This window comes from Podarcis muralis, chromosome 9, assembly GCF_964188315.1.
Source record: "Podarcis muralis chromosome 9, rPodMur119.hap1.1, whole genome shotgun sequence".
Lineage (NCBI taxonomy): Eukaryota > Metazoa > Chordata > Lepidosauria > Squamata > Lacertidae > Podarcis > Podarcis muralis.
The window spans coordinates 24,199,112-24,226,093 of record NC_135663.1 but is presented as its reverse complement, the minus strand read 5'-3'; the positions used below and the strand labels follow the sequence as shown (position 1 = coordinate 24,226,093).

Here is a 26,982-nt window from a genome sequence, read left to right as displayed (position 1 = left end):
ACCAAATATTTTGGATGCCCCCCAAGCCGCTAGGTTAGATGAGGGTTTTGTTTTTTTCCAGTGAAGCTGATTAGATCAGCATGATTCTTACTGCAAATACATATCAGTTTCAGTTAAATTCTCAATATAGAAATGTGTTTTGTTTGTTTTTTTGTCACCAGGGAATGGTAGTGAAGAGTTGAGGGCAAGTCTGTCAGTAAGACTTGTAACATGGAGTCTGTAAAATTCAGCATTTCATTTGATTGCAAAATAGCCATTATTATTTAAATTACATATTAAGCAGATTAGAAATGGAACCCCCTGTGTTGAATAGGCTCACCATTAAGCAGCAGGTGTTGTTGTACAGAAGGCCAAACTCTCTCCCTTATTAATTGCTTCTAATTGGCACGGTCAGAACAAACTTTTTCCTGCTGCTGGTATAGACTACCAGAAGGAAGCCTTAAAAAGAAAAAGGAAAAAAACCCCACCAAAAAACTAGTTATAATGTCCTAGTTCTTAACTGGAGAACAGAACATGCAGGGCACTTTCCTCTAAAGATTAACCTGTTCTAAGATGTGGTTGTAAATGGACGTATTCAAAGTTTTAATATCTGTGATGCTTAGTGAGCTGAGCTTTCTCTTGCCTGGAAGTTTCATATCTTCAGATATAGCAGAACCCATTAAAATGTGATGGTCTAAGGTATACTTTAATGCAGTCCTTTTACTAGGTCTAAGAACTTAAAGATGCAAACCTTGAGCAGAATGCAACCCCACCCACCCACCTTCCAAAAAAAATGTAGGACTGCTGGAAGAATGAGTGTCATCTTATATAGAGACACATTGGAAAATTAAGTGACGGGGCTAAATCAGTAACTCTTGCTTTTTACAGGGAAACACAATGATGGTGGCTTATATAGTAAAGGACCTTCTTACTCTGCTTATTCTGGGTATATCATGATGCCAAATATGAATAATGATCCATATATGTCTAATGGATCTCTTTCTCCACCAATCCCCAGAACAGTAAGTTTACTTTTTTTAAAAAAAAAAATATTTGTATGCATGCATATGTACACTCACAAATCATTCTTTGGAAGTACAAGCTTTGTTTACTGATTAGCAAGCCTCGGTTTTGGCAGCATTTGAGAGGAATGCATCTTACTGCTAATTAAGGTGCTGACAGTGTATACCTGATCCTTAGGCTCATTTCTAGCTCTGTATATGCTTTCTAGGAATCTTGCAGAGTTTACGGTAGAGCATAAGAGGTGAATCATACAGAATGGCATGGTGGTGCGAACCCATTGGCAAGTGGTGTATGTTTGTGGTACCCATTATGAACTTGGCTTCCCTAGGAAGTTGCAGGTGGTTGCTAGAGGAGGTGGATGCTCCTCTTAGTGTTTGTCTTGGTTGGGCTGAAGAGGCTGAGTTACAGTCTCAAGCCAGCCTATGTTGAACCATGCAATATGGCAGTAATCCTTTTGTATCAGAATTGGTGATCAATCTAATAATATATACAGGGTCTTGCAAACTTTTTTCTGCTTTAACACCCTTTTTCTGAGATAATGCATTCTCAGTGCCCTTGTAGCCCTCCTAATGCCTCCTTCTAACTTTAATAATAATAATAATAATAATAATAATAATAATAATAATAATCATAATAATATCATCTGTATAAGGGATGTTATACCTCCTTGATGGTCTCAGTAACCTATCAATGATAGCTGCAGTTTTCTAAAGTAAGTTAGGTTTTTCTTTTTCATTGAAAGCTACTTAAAATATGCTAACTTCTCAAAAGTCCTAAATTCTATCTTTTTTCTCTCTTTGTTGGACATTTTCTAGTATACATGAACATGTTAGTTTGGGTTTACTTAATTATTATTATTTTATTAACAATAATTGTGTAAGAACAAAAAAGCAATCTGATTTTAAGGGCTGTTGCATTAGACTGTATTCCTTATTGTAAGTGGTGAGTGGATTAAGTGAACCAGCTACCTCTGAGTCCTTGGTACACTGGAAGAGACCCCAGTTTGCATTCCTTTTTACCTCTGGTGCTGAAATTCAGTACATTTTTCATATAAACATGAAACTGTTAACTTTGGCATGTGTGGAGTGTTTTCAGTGCATGTATTTACGCAGACAGAACACTGGGATTGGCTGCATCTCTGTGACAAATATGTTTGGTGGTGAACATGATTTATCACTTTGTGATCATTGAAGTGACCCTAAAGTTCCAATTCTGTGCTTACTTATTTTAGAGATGGTCCCACTGAAGTAAGTGGAGCTTCAGAGCAAGCGTAATGATTGCACTGTCTGTCTGAGGACTCTTGATGTAAATATCCCTCTCTTGTCAATTGAAAGGATGATGATGACTATAGGGGTTAGGATCTATAGGGACATATAGTCTGTGCCACTGACGTTGAGTGAAATGGACAGATAAAACTGGTTATATATAGTGCATTTTCTTCTTCTTTTTATAAGTATGCATTACTTATGCTTCTGAACATGAAGGAAGTATGTTAATCTTTGCAAGTTCTGGAAACAAGCCAAATAGTTAAAGATTCAGTATGTGAAGCAGCTGAGATCCAAAATTTTATTAAAGTTATTTCCTGGTTGAGTGCATCTCGTTCATGTTTGTGACTGGCTTACTCTAGAGGTTAATAATTGCTTTGGCTATCTGTATTTGGCACATGCACCTGAGAATACAAATAGTGTACTAGTAAGTTGTCATTGCATTTGTGTTTATTGCCTCATAAACTTCCAAGATGGTTATGGAAGGAAATAATGTACACGTATAATCTAACACTAGTTGTATATAAATCATCAAACACTGGCAGAATCCTGTTGGAGGAACCAATGCTTCCTGGATGTTCTAAGCACATAGTGGTGTTTAATACTAGAAAAGGGAAGAGAGTGTGTGTGTTAACAACATGCAAAATAACAATGTGTTTATAAACACAGAGATAGTTTTAATAGCAAACTCTAGGAGCTTACATAAAGCACTATTGTCAAAATAGAGTTACAATGATGGCAATATATTTTTGGCTTTCTGAAACAAAATCTTGCTACAGAGCGAAACAGTTACTTGAAACTCCTGTGCATTCTGCTTCGTTACCGTGTCTTGAATAAAAAGGCAGATGATTGACAAAATCGTGTGTTTGGGCATTTAATTTTTTTTGAAGTGTATTGTGCATAAGAAGTGAGAGGAGAACTTATCAGAAGTGAAAACTAAGGACTGTTCTTGCATTTTAGCGCATTTTATGCCCTGTTGACATCAGGTTGGTTTTGTCTTGCCACATTGTGCTTTAAGTTATATAAAGGTCTGTGCCTTTGTGGGTATGGTTATAATGGTATTCGGTGATAGAAATCATGACATTTTAAAACAGAATATTCTTGCACAACTTCCAAAACTTGTCTGATCTGAGGCAACTAGAGTTCCCTTGAGGAAAATCCCCATCTGATTGGGACTAAGCTTGACAGAGGAAAAATTGCCTAGAGGAATATTTGGAGGGAAAACTGATGACCATGGGAGGAATTTGACATTCCTCTTCTTACTTGCTATTTTTCCGCTAGAAATCCTCCCTTCACCTTCATGTTGGTGACTCTTGTCAAACATGTTTTCCAGGGTAATGCAGTTTTGCCATTAGCTATCCTACATTTTATCATGGCTTCGCCTTCTGGTTTCCTTGTCTATTATTCAACCAAGTTTTATTTAGGGTGGACCACTAAAATAAATTAACATGACAAAGTAAGGTCCATTAATTTCAATAGGCATACTCTGAATCAAACTTAGTTGAACTCTTTCTCTCCAAGGTGAAGATGGTTCAGATAGATTTAAAAGATAGACTTTACTTTTAAAAAAAGTTGTGTTGGACTGACCATTTGTTTGTGGATTTGATTCCTGTGGAATTTTTCATTAGCATAACAAAGCATCGGCCGGCTACATCTGTTGCCCCAGAGGTGTTAGGTAGGATTTGAACCACCTTGGGGGCAATGAATTTTTTCACACTATTCTGGACAGCCTGATTTTCTTAATGTGCAGGGAAACTGATGAATACCACTGCTTATTTAAATTGAGTGGCTTGGGAATCATGATTAGTCGAACGGCCTACTGCTGATGAATATTCTGCTGCAAAAGTTTTTTGCAGTATGTAAATAAGATTTTTTTTTTTATCAGATGCTATAAATTCATAGTGATTATTTCTCCTTAAGATGATGACCTAATTTTGCACTTCTGACTACTGCTGGTGGTGATGATGGGGAATTCCACAGACAGAAATATGCATGTAATGTTTCACAGAAATTCTAACATCTTTATATTAAGCTTATATAAGGCTACAATATAGACTTGTATTCTATGCGAGTTTTTACCAATTTTTCGTTGAATAACAGTGTTTGCATGGGTTGAATAACAGTATTTGCATGGTTTTCAATGTGTGAAGGAAAGTATACTGCTGAAATAACGAGAGCCAGCCAGTTTGTAAAAACTGTTTCCCCTATGGTTTTATGTAAATGGCTTTTGAGTTGCACATCTATGTATATGATATGTTCAGTTATCTCTCAGGAAGATTCACGGAGGTGGCAGCCTTCTGAATATATGAGCAAATCCGGTTTGGGTATCAGTTTGGACATATTTCTGTGTCTTGGATTTCAGTGAATTTAACTCATAATATTAGGCTTTGAAATGTATCATTTTCATGTGGCAGTGTGGCTCCCTTGCCATCTCATGTTCTGAACCCTTTTCTTAAGACTGTTCATGCAGAAATGAAGAAAAGCTTTACTTAGCAGATACTACTGGGAAAGATGAAACAATATGGGTCACTATAAGGCATTATAAGACGCAAGGCTTTGGGGGTCAACTCATGAGATGCTTGCAAAAAGCACATCCTGAAGCAGTGGCCTAAAAGGAAAGGATTGTAATACAACTTTTTGTGAAAATCTTGCCACCAGACCTGTTGTTCAAAAAGTCACCAGCTTGTTTTTACCTAGCTTGTTTTTTATTCTGACCATATCGGCTTTCAGGCTTCCAACTTACTGGGAGAAAAACTGCTATAACCATAGAAGAAAATGGTATGAACAGCTGGAGCAGCAAATGGCAGCAATGTTGTTCTTCATAAAGCAAGTGCTAATGCAGCACATATGTCAAGAGGGAGACTACAATACTTGTGAACATAGCCTTGTGTGCCTTTTGGCGGCTTCCATCCTAGCATAAGTGTGAAGTGTGTGTGTGTGTGTGTGTGTGTGAGAGAGAGAGAGAGAGAGAGAGAGAATAAAGATTGGTCCCCTCTATATTATGGCACTTCAAGTGAGATTGGTTTTAGGTATCTATCCTGGAGCGGGATCTATCCCGCATTTCTTGAGAGTTCCTCTAATTATCTCACATTATTAGGCTATTTATATGTATCTCTTTCCAAAGCAATTAGATTAAGGCTTGAGTAAGATGTAGGGTGGCAAGTTTAAGTAATTCTATATTATGTGGCCTGTGTTCTTGGCAAGAAAAAGAAGGCTCCCCCTCTCCGCCACCCTTTGCATCTAAGCATCCTGGTTTTCATTCCCAGCTGGAATAATTAGACTGAACAATAGGCCTCTTGGCAGCAATGAAAGAGCCCCCATATGTTCTGGTAAAGGCAGTGAACTAAATGCCAATTTTAACTTAAACTCTCACAATGCTATTGTTAGTATTTGAAGCTGGACTTCATCTTGTAGTTTTCACAGACCTCAGTCTTGGTGATATCCAAAGATTGTGGCTTATGGTTTTAGATTGCAGGAATTACATGCAGAGGGTTGTGTACAGTGGGGGTCACTCAACTGATGGTAAGGCTTCCATCAGTGGAACAAGGAAGGAAACAATTTTCAGTGATACCTCCTTATTCCTGCAGCAAGCTCCCATCTCTCTCTCCTCTCCCACCCACCCCCCAAATTTAGTGGGGAGGCGGAATCACTGAAAATTGCTTCCCTTCCTGTTCTGCTGAAAGAAGCCTCACAGTCAGCTGAGACCACGTTTGAAAATCAGGCTGCTACTAAACGCTTGATGATATGGCCAGAGAGACCCAATTTAGCTTCAAATCATAATGCATTTATTTTATTTTGAAGTTCTCATGTGTAGCTCATGAAACACGTGCAGTCATGGAAGGCAGCAAAACTATAAATGACGCGATTACTCCACTGAAGGTACATACACATTATTACTGTATCCAAGGTATGGTTCTCATATAGAAGTCAGCGACTCTTTTTTACACCAGAGACCTCACTGATTACTAAGAAGTTTGAGATAACACAGTCAGCTTGTATGCTTAGAAATATGGGTGTAATTGGAATATCTTCTTCATGTACACAGAACTTGCCAAATGATGTGTAGACATATTCACCCCACATTCTTTATTCTGCTCTTTGGGGGACAGGAAATGTTTATACTTTTTAGGGGGTGGGGTCTGAAGCACAGAGTGATTACTGGCAAGGGGTGAGATGGTGCTGGGGGAGTGGTAGACAAGATCTTGTAAAAGGGCTGATAGCCACTGTAAGCCCTTTTCAGTCACTTCCCAGCTCTCTGAATTTGGGTGATCACATCAGTCCATTCCCTAGTCTGGTTGTGCTGTTGATGAATACCAGGTTGGCCTGAATAAAACATCTGTGCTCCATGATTCAATTATGAGATGAAGGCTGACCTGGTATGTGTCATGGAGAAGATCTTGGTGGGCAAGCTTGCCTCTCATGGTGCCCAGTACAGCACCAGCCCAGATTGGAAGTTACTTTCATCCATTAGATTTCCATTGTCCTCACCAGGAAGCCAATCCATACTGTCATTGAATTCAGTGGTCTGTTATTTGTGTTGGGCCTGAATAGGCAGAATAGGGATGCTGTTGGTGTACCACCCACACCGCTGCTCAACAGCCTCCATGGGTGTGTGAGTGGCTTCAGATAACCTCTTCATAGTAGTGGTAGTTGGGACTTCAGCATCCATGCTGAAGCCAACTCCACACAGTGGCGGAGGAAGGGGGCAGTCCACCCCAAGTGCCATATTTGAGGGGGATGACAAGAAGGCACCTTGTGGGGGGCTCGCCCCGCTCTCCCCGGGAGGGGGGGGCGGCACAAGCCACCTCCATTGCCCCTTTACAGCCGCATGAGGAGGATCCTCCGTTCATGGCTGCACCCTCCACTGCTGTCCATGCACTGCTTGAGCGGCACCATTGGTAAACCGCCAGGCGGCGCATGAGTGACGGCACTACATACGGTACCGCACATGTGCCCTTCGTATGGCACATGCGTTGTACATAGCAGTGTGAGTGCATGCGCCCTACATAGTGGTGCCACGCATGCACCATACGTACGGCGCATGCGCCACCAGGTGGTTTGCCCGCCCCCTGGTGCCAGTTCTCCTTCCTTTGCCCCTGACTCCACATTGCCTCCATGATAACTATGGGGCTAATATCCCCTTCCTAGGCAAGGTGCTGAAGAAGGTGGTACCAGAACAACTTCAGGCATGCTTGAATAAAACCAGTTAGCAAGACCTATTTCAATCTGGCCTCAGGCCTGGTTTGGGGACTAAAACTGCCTTTCTCACCCTGGTCAATGAACTTTGTCAGGGGAAATATTACAGTATTCTAGAACTCTCAAGCATATTTGATACCATGGTATCCTCCTGGACTGCCTTCAGGATTTGGAAGTTGGGAATAATGTTTTGTGGTGCTTTCATTCCATTTTCTGAGAGGATTTAAGAAAGTAGCATTGTGTGACTTACACTTGGCCCTGTATGAGTGATCCTGTAGGGTTCCTTAGGAATCTGTCTTGTTGCCCATGATCTTTAGTATCTAAAAGAAACTGCTGGGAGCAGTCATCTGGAGATTTGGAGTAAAGTGCCATCAGTATGCTGATGGTACCCTGCTTGTTTTCTCTGTTGTGTCTGCATTGGGAAAGGTAGTGAAGGTCCTGAATTGGTTGGAAGGGGCTGGACCAATAAATTGAAGAAGAATCTTGGTGAGATTGAGGTTTTGTGGTTGGGTGGTTCCCAAGTCTGGAATTTGGCAGTGGTTCTGGGTGGGATTACTCTCTTGGAAGGTACAGGTTTGTAGATTTGATGCTCATAGAAATGGACAGTTGAGTCCCTGGTGATGTCAATGGTTAGGAGTGCATATACCTGGCTTCAGTTGGTGCTTCAATTCTGGCCATTTTGGTTTGGATATGGTTATCCATTCTCTGGCAATATTTAGAATGGACTATGCATGCACTTTACATGGGACTACCCTTAAAGATTATACAGAATTTGCAAGTTGTGCATAATGCAGGAGGCAGAGCGTTGATAGCAGCAGCAGGCTAGTTGTATATGACTTCTATTCTCAAACAGCTGAACTGGTTCAGGGTCCAATTCTAGGTGCTTACTGTATTTTTCTGTGTATAACACTTCCCCGTGTATAAGATGACCCCTATTTTTTGGGACCGCAACAAAAAATGGGGGGGGGGGGGATTGGCCAAAGTTGTTGAGTTTTTTGGGGGGGGGGGATTGCCCAGAGTTATTGAGATTTGGGGGGGGGCACCGCCGCCAATTGCTTTACAGTCCGCCCACTGCAAATCGTCTGCACTCTCGCCGCCAAAAGCACACCTGCCCACTTGATGCAACAGCATCAGATTGCACACATGCCTCGCCACTGCCATAGATCAATGTCCAGTTGCCACAGCTGCAGCCAATCATCAGCAGGCCTTGCCACAGCACCAATCACATGACCAATCACCACTGCTGGCTGCTGCCACCAATCGCCCGTCCCTCCCTCTGCCTTCCTAGTGGTCCCTGCATTAAATGAGGTGTGTAATGGAAAAGACTTTATGGTGGTAGCTCCACATTTGTGAATGACTTCCCCATTGAAGCGTGTCTTGCCTCAACTTTATATTCTTTAGTTTTTAGCCTAAATGCAAAAGTTTGAACACTATGTGGAAGTAATAGGTCCTATGTTTTGTATCTAAATTCCACCCCCACCCCCCGCAAAAAAGAAGTTGCAGTAAGGCACATTTCACTGGCATGCTGCTGCTTAGCTAGGCTGAGAAAAGGTAAGTCAGAAGTAAGGTTACTTTTAAAAATACAACACTTCCCCCTCACAAGAAGACAAAAAGGCGAATGGCAGGAATACGTTAAGATAACGTTGAACACATCTGTCTAGCTCATGCTTGCATTTCTGCATATAATAGGAAACCTGTGGATGTATCAGGAGAGCTTTTATAAAAAAAGGGGGGGGGACCCTGTACAACAGAATCAATCTTGAGGCTGGTATTCGTACAAAATTCAATACTTTCCTTGTTAGATGTTATCCCTATATCAATTCTAAGTTGTATTGTGAGTTGCTGAACTCTTTATTCAGCAGACATTAAAAAGTTGCCTCGTATACTGAAACTTCATCAGTATAATTGTTTTTAAAAGAATTATAGTGAAATAGTAATTGTTGATGTGCTGAAAGACCATTGAATAAAAGGCGCATCTTCAGTACCATCAAAGTAAAATGCAAAACCTCCTGTAGGTAGAATAATTTTCAATATTTATTTAGTCATCCTTTTTTGGGGTGTGTCATTCAAGGATATCCAAATCATGATATTTTTTAAACATGACGATACAATGCGCAAACTCAGAGAGAGGGGGGTATATATATCATATATATTTATTTAAAATTAGCTATGCAGTTAAAATGGTGCAAGAAGCAGAACTTCTCTGACTGCTGTAGTAGAAAAAGAACTCGTTTGTGGGGTATTGATTTGTTAAGGAATACATAGCATTTTGGTGGGGGACGGGACAAAATGAACATACAAAACACTGTCAAGTTGTTGATGAATCCACTGCACACAACAGCCCTTTTCAGCACTTACTATTGAGTTGATGAAGAGCTTTTCTTTTCCACACTTGTTGAGTTTCTCACATTTTATTCTGTGTGTGTGTGTGTGTGTGTGTGTGTGTGTGTACCCTCCACCCCCACAACAGCTAAAGGAAGAATCTTACTGGTACCACAGATGTGCACTCCTCTGTAGTTAAATGCCACAAACGGTGAAAGGTCACATGGTATTTTAAAATAATTGCACTTTGTTATCTTTCATAGGCTTAGGATTGGAACCCCATGTCTACCTCCACTGTGTGAAATCAAAGCTCTGGTGTTGCTTTTGCAACCTGGCATGGGAAGCATGATTCCCAGTAGAGAAGCAGTGGATGGGTGGAGGGGGCTGGAAGAGAACCTGCTGTTCTTTTTCAGCGTCTGCCCAGTAGGGCCCCCATTCTGCATTTCCATCACAATTGCAGGTCTAGAACATGGGCATGGGGAAAGTAGCTAATAAAAAGGAGAAGTTGGAAGGGTAAGGTGGTGGGATGTTGAAAGGTTAAGCACCCACCAACTCTTCAGTGGAAATCGTGACCTTCTCAGCCTCTTCTTACAAAGTACTAGTTGCAGCTGGGCTTTGAATAAACAAGGCAGAGGCTCTCAGTTCTTGCAGTTCTGCCCTCAGAAATATCAATTAGCAAGGAGAGCCACAATGCTCCCGTGTGTATTTTATTAGCAAAGAGACATTGTGCACCTAGCTGCTTTTGCTGTGTATTGCACTTTTGGCTTGGCTTGTTGTGCTTGGTTAGTAAAAGCATTGCTTGGATATAAATGTAGCTGATTATCTGGTTGTTAACATACTGGACTTGGCTGAAAATCTAAACATACCCTGAATTTCAAGTCCTGTTGAAATTGGTGACTTGCTTCCAAGTGAGCAGGTTTAAGATGAGGGTGAGTTTATGTAGCCTAACATTTTAGCTCAAAGTATTTTGAACTGCGGTGTGTACTTGGTTATTCTATAGTGTGAAATAAGAAACGCTAGTTAACTCTCAGTTTATATAGCACTTGTAACTTTCTAAGGTTTAAAATTAGCATTCTATTTGCTTGATGGCTCTGTTATCCAGAAAGTGGATTCTTACTGTAATCTCTGCCTATATCTTCCTCCTCCTTGCAGAAGATGAAATAAGCGTTCCAGTTTGTCTTCACATCCAATTAAGTGTTAGCCTCCTGAAAGGACTGTGTGAATCAGCTCTGACTATCCAAAGTGTTTGTATATGTTTGAGGTTATCTGGCTCTTGCTTTTAATCTTTCATGAAAAAGAAACAGTAACAGCAAGGATGATATAGTTTCAGAACCAACCACTTGCTAGGGGTAAGAAGTACAGTGGTACCTTGGGTTACAGATGCTTCAGGTTACAGACTCTGCTAACCCAGAAATAGTACCTCGGGTTAAGAACTTTGCTTCAGGATGAGAACAGAAATCACGTGGCGGCAGCGGGAGGCCCCATTAGCTAAAGTGGTAACTCAGGTTAAGAACAGTTTCAGGTTAAGAACGGACACCCAGAACGAATTAAGTTCTTAACCCAAGATACCACTGTGTTCAAGTAGTCTGATAAATAAATATGGATCAAACTGCCCTCAGTATCCTTATGTAAATATGCTTTGTGAGTTTTGGGTGGCAACCCTCCATCAAAATCATTTATATTCCAGGCTATATTGGAGACAAGTATATGGTACTGATAGCATTTTATCTGTTCAAAAAGAATATAAAATTAAGGATTTCTAAAGGAATGGCTTGTTGTTTTTCAAGCTATTCAACAAAAAAGAAGACAGTGCTTGTTATGCACCTTTAGTAGTTGTGTTGAAGAGAAAATTAAAGGTGCATAAGCCCTGTCCTTTTTCACAAAGCCACCATATTGAGTAGATAGAGCAGAAGGTCTCAAAGGATTCAGGGAAGGATAGATTTTAGCAGAATTCTGAGGTCTCACCACATGCAAAGGAGAATTGGGCTTCTGTTGCTTGGGAACTGTAGTTTGTTAAGGATACCAAAACTTGTTTAGATGACCCCTCACAGAGCTTTAATTCCCAGCACCATTAACAAACAACACTTCCTAGGATTCCTTGCAGGGAGCAGTGACTGTTAAAGTGGTTCGAGAATGCTTTAAATGTATACTGCAGATGTAACCTTAATGGTGGTAGAAAAGGGGAAATAATAGCAGGTGGAGCCTGCTAAGAAAGAACACTCACTGGTTATCCCATTGAGATGGTGGTTGCAGCTCAGTGCCCCATGGGAGCCTGCCCATTTAAATTGTCCAATTGTGGGTAGGCAGGGCGAGGGGGGCAGCTTGGCTGGCAGACCTGGGGTGCTTAGGCTTCACTCAGGTCCATTAGCCACCCATATAACGGGACTTCAGCTGTTCTGAGCTGGATTCCCCACCCTCCTTCCCCGAATTTAGTGGCTGATAAGCAGCCAGTCCTTACTAAAGACTTTGCTATGGTACTACTCAGCTGCCATATTTAGGACCAGGGAGGAATTTTCCTGCAGACAAATTGGGCCTGTCTGGAAGTTTTGCTTGCCTCATTGTAGCACCCTGCTTGTGGTTAACGCTTAGCTGGAATGAAATATTCAACGCAGCAATAGAGAAATTAAAATAATAATTTATTTGTCAGACAAATAAATGAGAGGCACAGTGGTATATGGTTACCAAGCTCTGGCCTGGCCTCCTGCCATTATGGCCAGCACTTATATTCCCTTAATCCAGCCCCCTTTGCTCCTCCTTGGCTGCATCTGTCCAATCAGCCTGGTTGGATTTCCTATTGGCTGCCTGCTATATCCAATCACAAAAGATACACCCACATCCTCCTGTCCTTATATGGAGCACAAAGAGCTATATATTGTTACATCTATAAATGACAAATAAGTAGTAATATATCTTACATGTGTCTCAACAAGGAATATTAATTACCAGCTCACCTCTTGCCCTCTTCGCCCTATTGCCTTCTAAAACAAATGGTTAATCTTAAATTTTTATCTTAAACATATGTCAAGGATCTTGAGTTTCACATCAACATTGAAAGATCTCCTTCATTTGAGAGTTTCTAAACAAATGTCTGACAGCCATATATCAGGACTGCTTGGATGGCTGCTTGGATGGCGTCTTCTTGTCTGACAGGGGGCTGGGCTCAATGGCCCCTGTGGTCTATTCCAACTCTAGGACTCTATGAAATAAGAATCTAACATCTAAATTTGTTACTTTCTAAATCCTTTGCATAGTTACATTTAAGCCAATATATTTAAGCTAATATATTTCATACATTATCATAGGTAACCTTTTAAAAGAATAAAGCTTCTCAAAATAGAAAGGAAGGAACTCAGTAAAAAACAGGTTTTAAAAGGAACCCCTTCAGTTTACCCCCCCTTCAGCCATCTGCTCTCCTCTTTAGCTGTTCCCAATATTTATTACCCTTAAACTCTCTCAGTTTAAGAAAGAAAACAGCTTTAAAAAAGACTTCCCAAAAATGCTTTCTTTCTGCCAGCCAGATGCTTCTCCATTTGGTCTTTAACCTTGGAAAGAAGATCTAGCTCATTTTACTGGGAGGCACATTGGTATAATTTTACTATTTACTCATTCCTAATTATATTTATCTCTGCCTTTGTTATCTTCTGTAACATGTAGGATCAGTGTCCGTTCTCAGCCTGTAATTTCAGCTTTTACGACTTTGAGAATTGTTTTCTGCTATCAATCAAGGGGCCCCTTGTCTAGGAAGAAAACACTGTCAGTGTTTTCTTAAGCAGCTAGCCTTCTTGCCTGGCGTGAAACTTTTAAAAATCTAAGCCCTCTTTAATATACAAGCCTTGATCAAACATTAATAAAATGCAGGCTTATGCCTGATGCCTCATTCCCCCCTTTCAAGCTCAAGGACCTTCGTCCCAAGTGTCCTTGATAGCTTGACCTTCATCATATTCCTGAGGTAAAGCTCTGTATAGGGCCATGATATGAGGTAGAGTTTCATTTGAAACCATCTTGCTAATTGTACTTCTAAAACATGAAATGATACATGGCATCATACATAAAACCATTACCACTACTGTCAAGAAAAACAAGCAAGACAATAGTATCCCTTTGAGTCCTGTGACATTAGGTAACCAATTGGTGAGCCATCCCATATCCCATCCTTCCCATGTTTGTACTGGGACATGTGCTATATTCTCCATCTTTGTAGCCAACACACGGATTGCCTCACCATTATCAGAAATGTTAAAGCAACAGGCATTCCCTGTCAAGTTCAAGACTCCACATAGGCCTCCCTGCTTGGCAAGTACATAATCCATTCCCATTTTCAGCTGCAAAATGGCGGCTCTACTTTCATCCAACTGTTGTGCAATAAGTCTCAAACTCTGGGCCGTTGCATTGGTTACAAGTTCCACTACTGCTTGCAATCGAATTATTCTGTTTAGATTATAGATAGGATCCCGTGCCCCTTGTATGAGCTCACCAGGATTCCAGGAGGCAGGATCATAATAGGCTATAATGCGCTCTGGTGGCCAATCATCAGTACCGCTCCAACTTTGGGTACTTCCTCCTGCTATATGAGAAATATCAGCGTTTCTTCGTGTACGCTTGGCCAAATTAGTAGGCATAATCCACATTGGTGGTAATACCCATCCCAGGAAACAAGTCCCACTCCATTTGGAAGGGAGTTTCTTGTATGCCCATTCTCCACATATCCACCACAACCATCGGGTCTGAGGTTTTTGGTACGTGGAGTACAGAAGGCGAAATATCAAAAGAGGTAGAGAGTTCACAGTGCAGTATGTTAGATTGCCTTTTTCTGTCACAGTTATGTTCCATACCACTTTCCATGCATGAATAAAAGGAGGTGCACAGGGCAAGGTATTCCGAGTTCGATAGGTAGTACCGTGTGCCCAGGTATGACTATTCTTAAAATAATCCCAAGTATAGTGACAATGAGAAGAGCCTATCATGATAGAATCAGCTGCATCTGATGATTTATGTACACAGAATTCCCCTTGTACAGGTATAACTCGTAATGGTTTAGTTGAGTTCCATCCGTGGAAATTCTGTAATTCTGTTTGGTGTGGTATTTCGCTTACCATACCAATGGCATCTAATGGTATCGGTAATAAGGGCATACCTCCCTCTGAATCATCTGGCCCAAGAGAGCAAACAAGGCAATTGGTCCTATTTGCAACATTGGCTACCATTTCAGCTAAACCTACCCACATATTGTGGTCATGGCGGAATCCATATTTAGTCAATTTGGTCAGATTCAAGGACCCTTCCCCTTCCCAAGGGATCAGGATTAATAATAGAATCATGTTGATGTCTAGCATATGCATTCCTTCCACAGAAGAGTACCTTATTGTGATAGCAAATAAATATTAGTCCCAATATAATTCCCCCAGTGACAGAAATGGGGAACCACCAAGACCAAAACATATATCCCGAGGATCCCCAATGAGTAATATCTCTGATAATTGTTCCACAAGGGGGGGCCAGTCAATTAATTGTATAAGAGAATCTTCCCGTTCACAGTCGCTGGTTCAGACGCTCCTCAAGCTTCAGGCGTGCGCAGGTCAGCCAGCTTCCAGGTTGTGGCTGCAGCAGGCCGGTCGTCTAATGTTGCCCGTGACCTAGCCCGTTCCCGGTAGGGCTAGATACAGGGGTTTTTGGAGAGAGTCAGTTTTAAAGGATTAGAGGGGTCACCTTTGCACGTCCAACTGCCTTCGGACTTCTTCAAACGAGAGTGATGAATCCAGGGGGTCACCTCAGCTACCTTCACCGCTGTTGGAGTAGAGAGCAAGACGGTGTAAGGTCCACGCCACTTAGGTGCGAGTGGATCACGTTTCCACTCTTTCACCCATACGCTATCGCCAGCCTGGAACTGATGAATCGGCTCGGCAATGCTGCACGGCGTGCGCTCGAGGACCCACCTGTTAAGAGAAACAAAAACACGGGAGAGAGATTGCACTTGTCCCTGTGTCACATGGTCTCCTAGTTGTTTAAGGTCAGCTGGAATATCCTGAACAAAGGAGGGCGGTCTCCCATACAGGAGCTCAAAAGGTGACAACTTAAGTCTTTTTGTGGGTGCACACCGAACATGAAACAGTGTTATGGGTAACACATCTACCCATCCCAATCCCGTTTCCTGGGTTAATTTTGCCAATTGGGTTTTCAGAGTCCGATTCATTCTTTCAGTTTTCCCTGAACTCTGAGGCCTATATGCTGCATGCAGTCTCCATTTCACTTGTAGGACTTGACATACTTCTTGTACTACTTGATCAATGAACGCTGGCCCATTATCACTTCCAATGCATCTAGGTAATCCAAACCTCGGGATCAATTCAGTGAGGAGTCTCTTAGTTACCTCTCGTGCCTTTTCAGTTCGGGTGGGAAAGGCTTCAACCCATCCGGTAAGAGTGTCTACAAACACAAGGAGATACTTGAATCCCTTAGAAGGGACCAGCTCTGTGAAGTCCACAATTAGACTTTCCATGGGGACATATCCCACATGTTGGATTCCAGGAGGTTGTACCGGTCCCTGCCTGGGATTGTTTTTAGCACAAAGAACACATTTCTGTGAAATGCAAGTTGCTAATTGTGATAGGTTAATAATATACAACTTCCGACTGAGACTCTCTCTGGTTGCAGTACCGCCAAGGTGAGTAGATTCATGATAATTTCTTACAATTGTGCCTGCTAGATGATGAGGTACATAAATCCTATTGTCCGGCAGAATCATCCAACCGTCCTTCACAACTGCTCCTTCCTGTTCAGCCCACTTCCTCTCTTCTGGGGTATAGTGAGGTTTAACTTCTTCTGGAACTACCTCTGGTATGAGGGCTGCTATAAATCCTCCCACAGGCTTTTGGGCTGCCTCTCGGGCTGCTTTGTCAGCCGCATGATTTCCTCTGGTTATTGGATCCCTTCCTCGTCCATGACCTTTGCAATGCATTACAGCAATCTGTTCTGGAGCCCATACTGCTTCTAACAGGATTTCTACTTCAGGTCCATATTTCAAGGCCTTCCCGTGGGCTCCTATTAGACCTCTTTCTTTCCATAGAGCTCCATGTGCATGCAGGGTTAAGAAGGCATATTTAGAATCAGTATAGATGTTTGCCTTACATCCGGCTGCCAATTGCAGAGCTCTAGTTAAACCTATAAGTTCAGCTTTTTGTGCTGAGGTGCCGGCAGGCAAAGCTTCAGCTTCCACAACTTCCTCATTGGTGACCACAGCATATCCTGCTCGTCTGGCACCTTCATGCAGGTAACTGCTACCATCAGTATAATATACAACATCTGGATTTTTCAATGGTTCATCTTTCAGATCGGGTCTACTGGAATAAACTTCATCCATTACTTGGAGACAATCATGTGATTCCTCATCATCTACCTCTGGTAGGGGCAGCAAAGTCGCTGGATTGAGCATATTCACTACTCGTAGATGAATCCTGGGATTTTCACACAATAGGCCTTGGTATCTAGCCATCCTTGGGTTCGTTAGCCAATAACTACCCTTATATTCCATGAGTGTCAGAACAGCATGAGGTACATTCACATACATCGTCTGGCCGAAGGTAAATTTATCAGCTTCTTTGACAAGGCTTGCAGTGGCCGCTACTGCCCTTAGGCATGGAGGCCATCCTTTTGCTACTGAGTCCAATTGTTTTGACAAATAAGCTACTGGACGGTTCCAACTTCCTAATCTCTGGGTCAGGACTGCCGCTGCAATCCCATTCTGTTCATGTACATACAGCTGAAAGGGTTTTTCCGAATTAGGCAGTCCAAGGGCTGGGGCCTCCATAAGTCGTTGTTTGATAACTAAAAAGGCTTGTTGCTGCTCAGGTCCCCATACGAATGGGTCCTTCTCTGCACCTCGAGTGCTTTCATGTAAGGGCTTGGCCAGACTGCTGAAATCAGGTATCCATAGTCTACAAAACCCTGCTGTTCCTAGGAATCCTCTAAGTTGTTTCCTTGTGATAGGTTCCTTGATAAGGCAAATAGCTTCTTTCCTCTCTGGTCTCAATGCTCGTTGTTGGTGTGAGATGTCAAAGCCCAAATATTTGACCTTTTCTAAACATAACTGTGCCTTTTTCTGGGAAACTCGGTAGCCAGCTTGCCAGAGCAAGTGGAGCAGTTCCTCTGTCCCTTCTTTACAGGTATCAAAATCCTTTGCTGCTAGTATAAGGTCATCTACATATTGCAGAACCACCTTTTCTCCAGGTATTGAGGGGTAACTTGTTAGATCCTTCGCCAAGGCAGTGCCAAACAAAGTTGGGGAATTTTTAAATCCCTGGGGCAATCTTGTCCAGGTTAGCTGGCCTTTTGTTCCTGTTAAAGGGTCTTCCCACTGGAAGGCAAATATAGGTTGGCTCTGTGGTGCCAGCCGGCAACAGAAGAATGCATCTTTCAAGTCCAATACAGTAAAAAATGTTGCTTCTGGTGGGATCAAACTCAGCAAGGTATATGGGTTTGGTACATTTGGGTGCAAGGTCTCGATAGCCTGGTTTACGAGCCTCAAGTCCTGCACTGGCCTGTATTCATCTGTCCCAGGTTTTCGAACAGGCAAAAGGGGTGTGTTCCATTCTGATTGGCAGGGCTTAAGCAGACCATATTTTAATAGGCGGTCCAAATGTTTCTGGATGCCCTCTGCTGCTCGCCGGGGTAAAGGATATTGCTTTACAGATACAGGGGTAGCCATAGGTTTTAAGGTTACTACAATTGGAGCTATATTCTTGGCCATTCCTGGTGGGCTATTTTCGGCCCATACTCCTGGTGGCACCTGTAGGGTTTGGAGGAGCTTGTTTAATTCTGTATCCAATGTGGGTTGGACTTGCAAGGCTGACATTAGGCGCCATGATTGTTCCTTAGGTACTGAAAGGGTAATTATTCCTGCTGCCTTTGATGGCAGTTTCATTTCTGGACCTCGAGGAGTGAAGGTGATTTGGGCCTGCAGTTTGGACAGCATATCTCTACCTAAGAGAGGTATTGGACACTCAGGTATATACAAAAACTGATGGGTTAAACGATGTCCCCCAATCTGGCATTCCAAAGGTTGGAGGAAAGACCTCTTAGCTGACTGACCAGTGGCACTTTTAATGACTACACTTTTGGATGCCTTTTTCTGCAATAGTTCTGGGAGTACTGAGTATTCAGCCCCAGTATCAATCATAAAGTCTATTAAATGGCTCCCTAATTGAATCGTGACCGTGGGCTCCTGGAAGCCTAACTTTATGGAGTCCGGTCGTTCCTAGTCTTGAGTAAAATCCTCCTCTGCCAGTCCAATGAAATTGTCTCTACTCTGTCCTTGTCCAGGTCTCTGATATCTTCCATTTCGGATCATTCCCCGTCCCCGTCCCTGGTTTCTTGGGCCGGAGCCTGGGCCTGGGCCTGGGCCTGGGCGTACTTCTTCCAACCTCAGGGGTTCAGGACACTCCCGCTTCCAATGACCCTCCTTCTTGCAATTCGCACATTGATTCCTTCCCAGTGGTGGATTCCTTCCCCGCCCTCTTCCTCCATTTAAGGGGCGGTAGTCTTGCTTCACTGCTGTGGCTAGCATTACCATCTTTTCCTTCTGCCACTTCTTCTTCTCTTGCTTCTCAGCCTCATCCCTATTCCGATAAACTCGGCGTGCAATGGCCATAATTTGGCTCATCAGCATCCCTTCCCATCCTTCTGATTTCTGAATTTTCTTACGAATGTCAGAAGCGCACTGGGCCACAAATGTAGCAGTAATCATTCTGCTGTTTTCAGGGGCTTCAGGGTCAAAAGGAGTCCATATACGATAGGCTTCTTGCAGCCTCTCTAAAAAGTCTCCCGGACTCTCATTTGGTTTCTGTTCTACTTCTGAGACTTTAGACATATTAGTGGGCTTCTGGCATGCCCTGCGAATACCTTGCACAAGCGTCTGGCGGTAAGTGGTAAGTCTGGCCAGATGAATTGCATTGTTTGGATCCCAATTAGGATCTTCCAAGGGAAAGTTATCTTGGAGATGACGGTCAATATTAAAAATATTTCCCACTCTGGCCTGCTCACGCAAATATATCTGTGCCTTTTCAATTATGTCTCTTCTTTCCTCAGTGGTGAACAGAGTATTCAGAAGCTGGCGACAATCTGTCCAAGTAGGACTATGAGTATTTACTATTGAAGTCACCAAGTCCATCATAGCCTGAGGTTTTTCTGCAAAAGATGGGGTGTGTGTTTTCCAATTCATCAGATCCGTAGTTGTGAATGGAATGTACTGAAGGGTCGAAGTTCGAGGTGGCCTTGGTCCGAGTTGCCCGTTAACCAGCACAGGCTCCTCAAGTGCATCAAATACTCTTCTGAGAGGGGCTACTACGTGATCTTTCTCTTCGCTTTGCTCTAGGGGCCTCAAATCATAGGGGATGGTATTTGTCCCAAGGCGTTCTTTTAGCAGCTTAATACGCCTGGCTGTATTGCTTGCTGACCGATTAAGGTCTCCCTGTAACTTCTGTAATAATTCTCTAGGACTTGGATGTACAGGGGTTTGGGGTAGGCAATCAGTTGTTCCACTAAAAGAGACTGTAGATGGAGTTCTACTGGGACTCACAGATGGAATAACCACTTCTGCTTGGGCTTCATTATAGGACTCCAATGCCTCCTGAAGATATTTATCATAATCTATCAAGGAGTCAAGTTCTGTGTCTCTACCCCCATTATTCGTTCCACTTTCTTGCCTTGGGGTTACAACTGGTGGAGGGTTTGGATTATGCTCCCTTCGATGTGGAGCATAGGGTGGAGGTGGAAGCACCTCTTCCTCTGGTCCCTCAAAAATGGGTTTGAGTTTATTTGGCAAGATTCCTTTCCTAGCTTCGGCTTTTACAGCCAATAATTTGCATCGTTGGACTTTGCATTCCCTTATCCATGGAGGATTTTTATTTAATGTGCTCAGCCAGGAATCTATATATGAAAATTGTTCTGGGCACCCTCCAGTTTCTTTGGTGATGTTAGACCAAAGTTTGCTTACTAAATTTATATCAAAAGTTCCCTGAGATGGCCATCCAGTATTTTGTTTTGGCCATTCTAGTTCACATAACGTTCTCAAGCGCTCTGGCGTCATTTTGACTCCATATGCCCCTGAGAAGGCTTTCTTAAAATTATTTAACATACATTCAAGAGGTGTATTTCCCCCCTTTGAACCCCCAACTCCCATTGTATGGCCCTGTGAAGTATCCACTCAGTCACTCACACACACGCTTCGTGGGTTTCCTTGCCCAGATGGAGTCGCCTCACTGGGAACCGAAGTACTACCCACTCCACACTCAGGTCAGCTACAGATTGCTCTGTACTTTCTCACACATACAATGCGCAAGATACTTCACCACACTCTACCTCCCATTCTTCCCTTTCCCCCCACCAGACCACCATCTGATATACCCAACCACCTAGCGTACTCAGTTCCCACTTACTGAGACGCAGAAGTTTGATCAAGACTTCTCTTCCTCCCAATTAATTGGAGGGCCAAAAATCCCTTTGTGCACTTACCCCTTGGTTGGTTCCGTTTCCCCCCGGTCCGTCGCTGCCAGTGAGCAGGGTATCAGACAGACGAGACTTCTGCGTTCCCCTGGAAAAAATTTTTCCATGCGCGCTGGGTAGGCAGTTTAGAGATCCTCTCTCTTGTACCCTGCTCAGTAGAGCGAAGGGGCTGCGTTCCAGCAGACCACTTATCCGAGTCACAGGAGCACCATAAAATGTAGCACCCTGCTTGTGGTTAACGCTTAGCTGGAATGAAATATTCAACGCAGCAATAGAGAAATTAAAATAATAATTTATTTGTCAGACAAATAAATGAGAGGCACAGTGGTATATGGTTACCAAGCTCTGGCCTGGCCTCCTGCCATTATGGCCAGCACTTATATTCCCTTAATCCAGCCCCCTTTGCTCCTCCTTGGCTGCATCTGTCCAATCAGCCTGGTTGGATTTCCTATTGGCTGCCTGCTATATCCAATCACAAAAGATACACCCACATCCTCCTGTCCTTATATGGAGCACAAAGAGCTATATATTGTTACATCTATAAATGACAAATAAGTAGTAATATATCTTACATGTGTCTCAACAAGGAATATTAATTACCAGCTCACCTCTTGCCCTCTTCGCCCTATTGCCTTCTAAAACAAATGGTTAATCTTAAATTTTTATCTTAAACATATGTCAAGGATCTTGAGTTTCACATCAACATTGAAAGATCTCCTTCATTTGAGAGTTTCTAAACAAATGTCTGACAGCCATATATCAGGACTGCTTGGATGGCTGCTTGGATGGCGTCTTCTTGTCTGACAGGGGGCTGGGCTCAATGGCCCCTGTGGTCTATTCCAACTCTAGGACTCTATGAAATAAGAATCTAACATCTAAATTTGTTACTTTCTAAATCCTTTGCATAGTTACATTTAAGCCAATATATTTAAGCTAATATATTTCATACATTATCATAGGTAACCTTTTAAAAGAATAAAGCTTCTCAAAATAGAAAGGAAGGAACTCAGTAAAAAACAGGTTTTAAAAGGAACCCCTTCAGTTTACCCCCCCTTCAGCCATCTGCTCTCCTCTTTAGCTGTTCCCAATATTTATTACCCTTAAACTCTCTCAGTTTAAGAAAGAAAACAGCTTTAAAAAAGACTTCCCAAAAATGCTTTCTTTCTGCCAGCCAGATGCTTCTCCATTTGGTCTTTAACCTTGGAAAGAAGATCTAGCTCATTTTACTGGGAGGCACATTGGTATAATTTTACTATTTACTCATTCCTAATTATATTTATCTCTGCCTTTGTTATCTTCTGTAACATGTAGGATCAGTGTCCGTTCTCAGCCTGTAATTTCAGCTTTTACGACTTTGAGAATTGTTTTCTGCTATCAATCAAGGGGCCCCTTGTCTAGGAAGAAAACACTGTCAGTGTTTTCTTAAGCAGCTAGCCTTCTTGCCTGGCGTGAAACTTTTAAAAATCTAAGCCCTCTTTAATATACAAGCCTTGATCAAACATTAATAAAATGCAGGCTTATGCCTGATGCCTCATCATAGCAATTGTCACAACTTTCATTGTTGGCGGATAAGGCATTGGGTTTGTAGTCTATGGTGGGGGGGGGGCACCCTTGATGCCCTTAAAACCATGGTCAACCCAGCTGGAATAATCAATGAGCAGCCAATGCCTGCTTACATCTGTAATATATAAAAGTTGTGGGTTAGTCTATTCAGCCCCAAGGTTGTTGTCCTGTGGCTTCATTTACTGGTTTTGATGAGGGCCTAGATTGCTGTGAGCACACTGCACCTGAGCCCACAAACGCAGAAGAAAAGAATTCACTTTTCAGGACTATTAAAAACATAGATACCTACTTGCAAAGCTAGTAATCGAAAAGACCCATTGTTTGCAAGAACTGCAGTCCTGTCCTCCTTTACTCCTGGCCGCCGTGTCTCTCAGGAAAACTACTGGAGAAGAATCTGCAACATGGATGCTAAATGCACTGAAATCAGAAGTCAAATAAAAGAGAACCCATAATATTTTAAACACAGCTGGATTATCTGGGGACTCAATTATTTTGTTAGCATTAGGGTTGATGAGGGATAAGTTCACTCATGCCAGAAGACTGAAATGCAGCACAAATACTGACTTAAAAGATTTCCACTCTGTCTGAAACCCAAGAGAGATGTGCCCCAATCTTAGGAACATGCCTGGACTAAATGGACTTAAGCCTAGATCTTCTGGTTTAACAGGTTTAGATGAGAGCACTAGCAAATGTGTTGTTCTACAAGGACAAGTGGAAATTTGAGGCATCCAACCTCTTAAAAATCTATTTATTTCAGACCTTCTCCTCTTAAATAATGTATTCCTAGTTAAATTCTCTTGCCACATTGGCAGGAATTTTATATTGTTTCTATTTGTTTTAATTGTTCTGTGTTTTTAAATGAGGTTGCTGCTGTTATAGGTTTCTTTGTATGCTGTTTCTTTTTTCATGCTGTGCTACCTGCATTGAGTGGGCTAAAGGTAGACTTGTAAGTAAACAAATCCAGTCTTGGAGAAGGTAGAGGCCGAATGCTTACAGGCTCAGTGGTCTGAGACTTTAACCTGGTTTCCTTAGGGTAGAGACCAGGTAGCAGGTGAGCTGAAACCAAAAGCTAACCAAGACAACTGCTGTTAGTTGTTACAGCACAGGGGTTCTTAAACTGGTGTACAGAATAGTACCAAGGTTTGTGTAGGAGGGTGGAAGCAGCTCCTACCTCCTACTCCTACTCCTCCTTTGTTGAATTTATATACCGCCCTACACCCAGAGGTCTGAGTGGTTCACAGAATAACCACTGTTCTAATGCAAAGTTAGACATAAGCATTTTAAGCAGCCTGCAGCATGAAGCTCCAAAATATGTGGTGAAATTATTCTTTCTGACTTGCCACCTGAGGAGGAATTTGTATCTCTTATTGTGGTAATTCCCGCATCTGGGTAGCTTTACCTTTTGTGTGTAGTTTGCTACTGAAGGCACCACTTCGTTATACTGTTTTATATACAAAATTCTCACATGCGAAAATTAGTATCTCTTGTTGACTAGTCATATGCATGATTTTTAGTAAGCTTCCAAGATACTTGCAAAATGTCTCAAGAGACATATCTGACACTTTGCAAAGAAGTGAATAGCCTGCCATTTTCCATGCACATTTGATTTGATTTATACCTCACATTTCTGCCATAACATTCAAGGTAGCGTACAGTGGTTTCCTAGGTGGGCCCTGACTGGACCCACATATACTTGGCTTTGGCAAGAGTCCTGACTGCGTGCCTTAAAAACCTGCCCCAACAACCTCAAATTAAAGGTGCGCATAGGGAAAAATCAACATAAATAAAAGTCCCTAAGCCGCTTGGACGCTTGGGAGCAGGATCCCCATGTAGCACAAATTGAGAACAAATAGATCACTGCATTGCACATATGGAGAACATTATTCTGTTGCTGCACTTGCAGAGGCCATTGGCATTGGAGCTGGTTTAAAGCGTTCTTAAGATGTGCTCTTCCTGCCTAAGCTGGAATACATTTCAAATGCTTTGGGCTCAAACCAAGTTGGCAGGTCCAACTCATACTGTGGAAAGTAGTACGGAAATGTTCAACCAAATAGTGGGTTTCCACATGACTCCGCAGGCTGCTTCTTACAAGACATTTTGTACTTTGTTCAGATACCCAAGTATAAAATGCATGTCTATCATGTCGGTTATAATGAACGGGGCACACATCTGTGTAGATTAACATTTTTATTCTTCAAAATGGCACATAAACCCTTTCCTTATGTTGAAGGGGGAAACCGTGATTTGAGCAAAGATTTGCCCTTCATACAGTGTGATTGATGGGGAATTTATGGTTTTATATTTATTGTACTTTTGTTGTCTCTTTTGTAATAACATGCTGTTCACTGCTTTGGGGGCCTTTTGACCAAAATGAGGTATATAAATGAATTATAACATATAACTGGTGTAATATGTATGTATTTTGTGCTTGATTAAAGAAGCTGCTATAGGTGCTATCGCTATTGCCTTTTAAACAAAATTTAAGTTGCTTGCATAAGAACCTACCCAGGAGAAGACGAAATAGCTGTTAGAGATTGGTGCAAGTATGGAATTTTTGCATTCATCACTGAAATAGGTTTGGCTTAGTCCAGTGCTTTTTCCCCCTGGGGGGACGCAGGGGTACGCATACCCCTAAACGTTTTGTGAATCTAAGTTTGGCCTCATTGAGGGGCAGTATTTCAATATCAGTAGTGAAATGAGAGTACCCCTAAACACACACACATATATATATACACCGTATTTTCCGCTCTATAAGATGCACCAGACCATAAGACGTACCTAGTTTTGGGAGGAGGAAAACAAGGAAAAAAATATTCTGAATATCAGAAGCCAGAACAGCAAGAGGGATCGCTGTGCAGCAAACGCAGCAATCCCTCTTGCTGTTCTGGCTTCTGTGATAGCTGCGCAGCCTGCATTCACTCCATAAGACGCACACACATTTCCCCTTACTTTTTAGGAGGGAAAACGTGAGTCTTATAGAGCAAAAAATACGGTATTTAGGGAAAAAAGCACTGGCTTAGTCTTTCAACCTTTTTCAAAAAGCAAGATATTTAGTATTGGCTTTTGCATAGTTCATTCAGAGAGATTTGTGTTAAATAGTAAGAGGCTAGGAAACAAGCAGGTACTGAAATAAGCTAGTGATCACTGCTATCTAGGAAAATGGACTTCCTGCATACTTCACTTGCAGAGAAGACAAAGGGGTATCTAACTGGAGAGGCCGAATTAGTCCTTCCTTTGGTGGAAGTTTTGCTAAAGGACTGCTTATGGAGCAGTATGTGTAGAAGCTGACTAAGCTTGCCCCTGTTCAAAAGTAGAACAGTGGTCACCATAATTGATTTCTCAGTTATGTTTATTAGGTGTTGAGGGGTTGCATGATGGAATGGAGAAAGACGCAGCAACGATCTGACTAGGGATGCCTTCTTTAGCATTCAAATGCTATGCATGTGTTTAGCTGCTGGTTTCTTGTTCTCCACCATAAGAGTCAATAGCTAATTAACTCTGGTCTTACTGAATTTTGAGAAACTCTAGCTAAATGCATTAGTAATTTAATGTGTTTTCCCAACTGGATTAATCAGCCAGAAATTCTCAGGACAGAACTGAAAGTATGTATATGTAACTTAGATTGTTTGTGTGAGAGAGAAGGGGGTGGGAAGGCTTAAAAATCTATATCAGAATGCTGGATCATGGAACAAGAATGCAGTGTTTGTCGAGATGAAAAGATGGCTACGTGTACTTTGGCTGAGATAGTGAGTGGATTGTCATCTTGATCAATCATGCCAAGGTTGCTTAGGAATGGCCGGTCCATGCCTACAGAGTGGGGGTTTTCGTTGCTAAGTTTCAGTGTGCATTCCGATAGTCCGATGGGCATCTCTAACTATTGAAAAGATATTGAAAACATACCATTAAATATAGATGATAGATGATAGATAGATAGATAGATAGATAGATAGATAGATGATAGATAGATAGATAGATAGATAGATAGATAGATAGATAGATAGATAGGTGATAGATAGATGATAGAGAGATAGAGAGATGATGATAGATAGATGATAGATAGATGATAGATAGATGATAGATAGATGATAGATGATAGATAGATAGATAGATAGATAGATAGATAGATAGATAGATGATA

At 42.0% G+C, this 26,982-nt stretch overlaps 2 protein-coding genes across 9 annotated transcripts in view; one reads left to right on the top strand and one right to left on the bottom strand.

Annotated features, from left to right (window-relative positions):
* Positions 1–26,982, bottom strand: part of RPL34 (ribosomal protein L34) — a 466,563-nt gene that overhangs the window by 174,680 nt on the left and 264,901 nt on the right. The gene's annotated exons all lie outside the window — the stretch shown is intronic.
* The window catches only part of LEF1 (lymphoid enhancer binding factor 1), a 110,463-nt gene that overhangs the window by 5,662 nt on the left and 77,819 nt on the right, over positions 1–26,982 (top strand). For all 8 annotated transcript variants that reach the window (XM_077933906.1, XM_028743215.2, XM_077933904.1 and 5 more), the window contains one exon: positions 868–1,001. In XM_077933906.1, the coding sequence (XP_077790032.1) occupies positions 868–1,001 (134 nt within the window). The remainder of the gene's footprint in view (positions 1–867; positions 1,002–26,982) is intronic.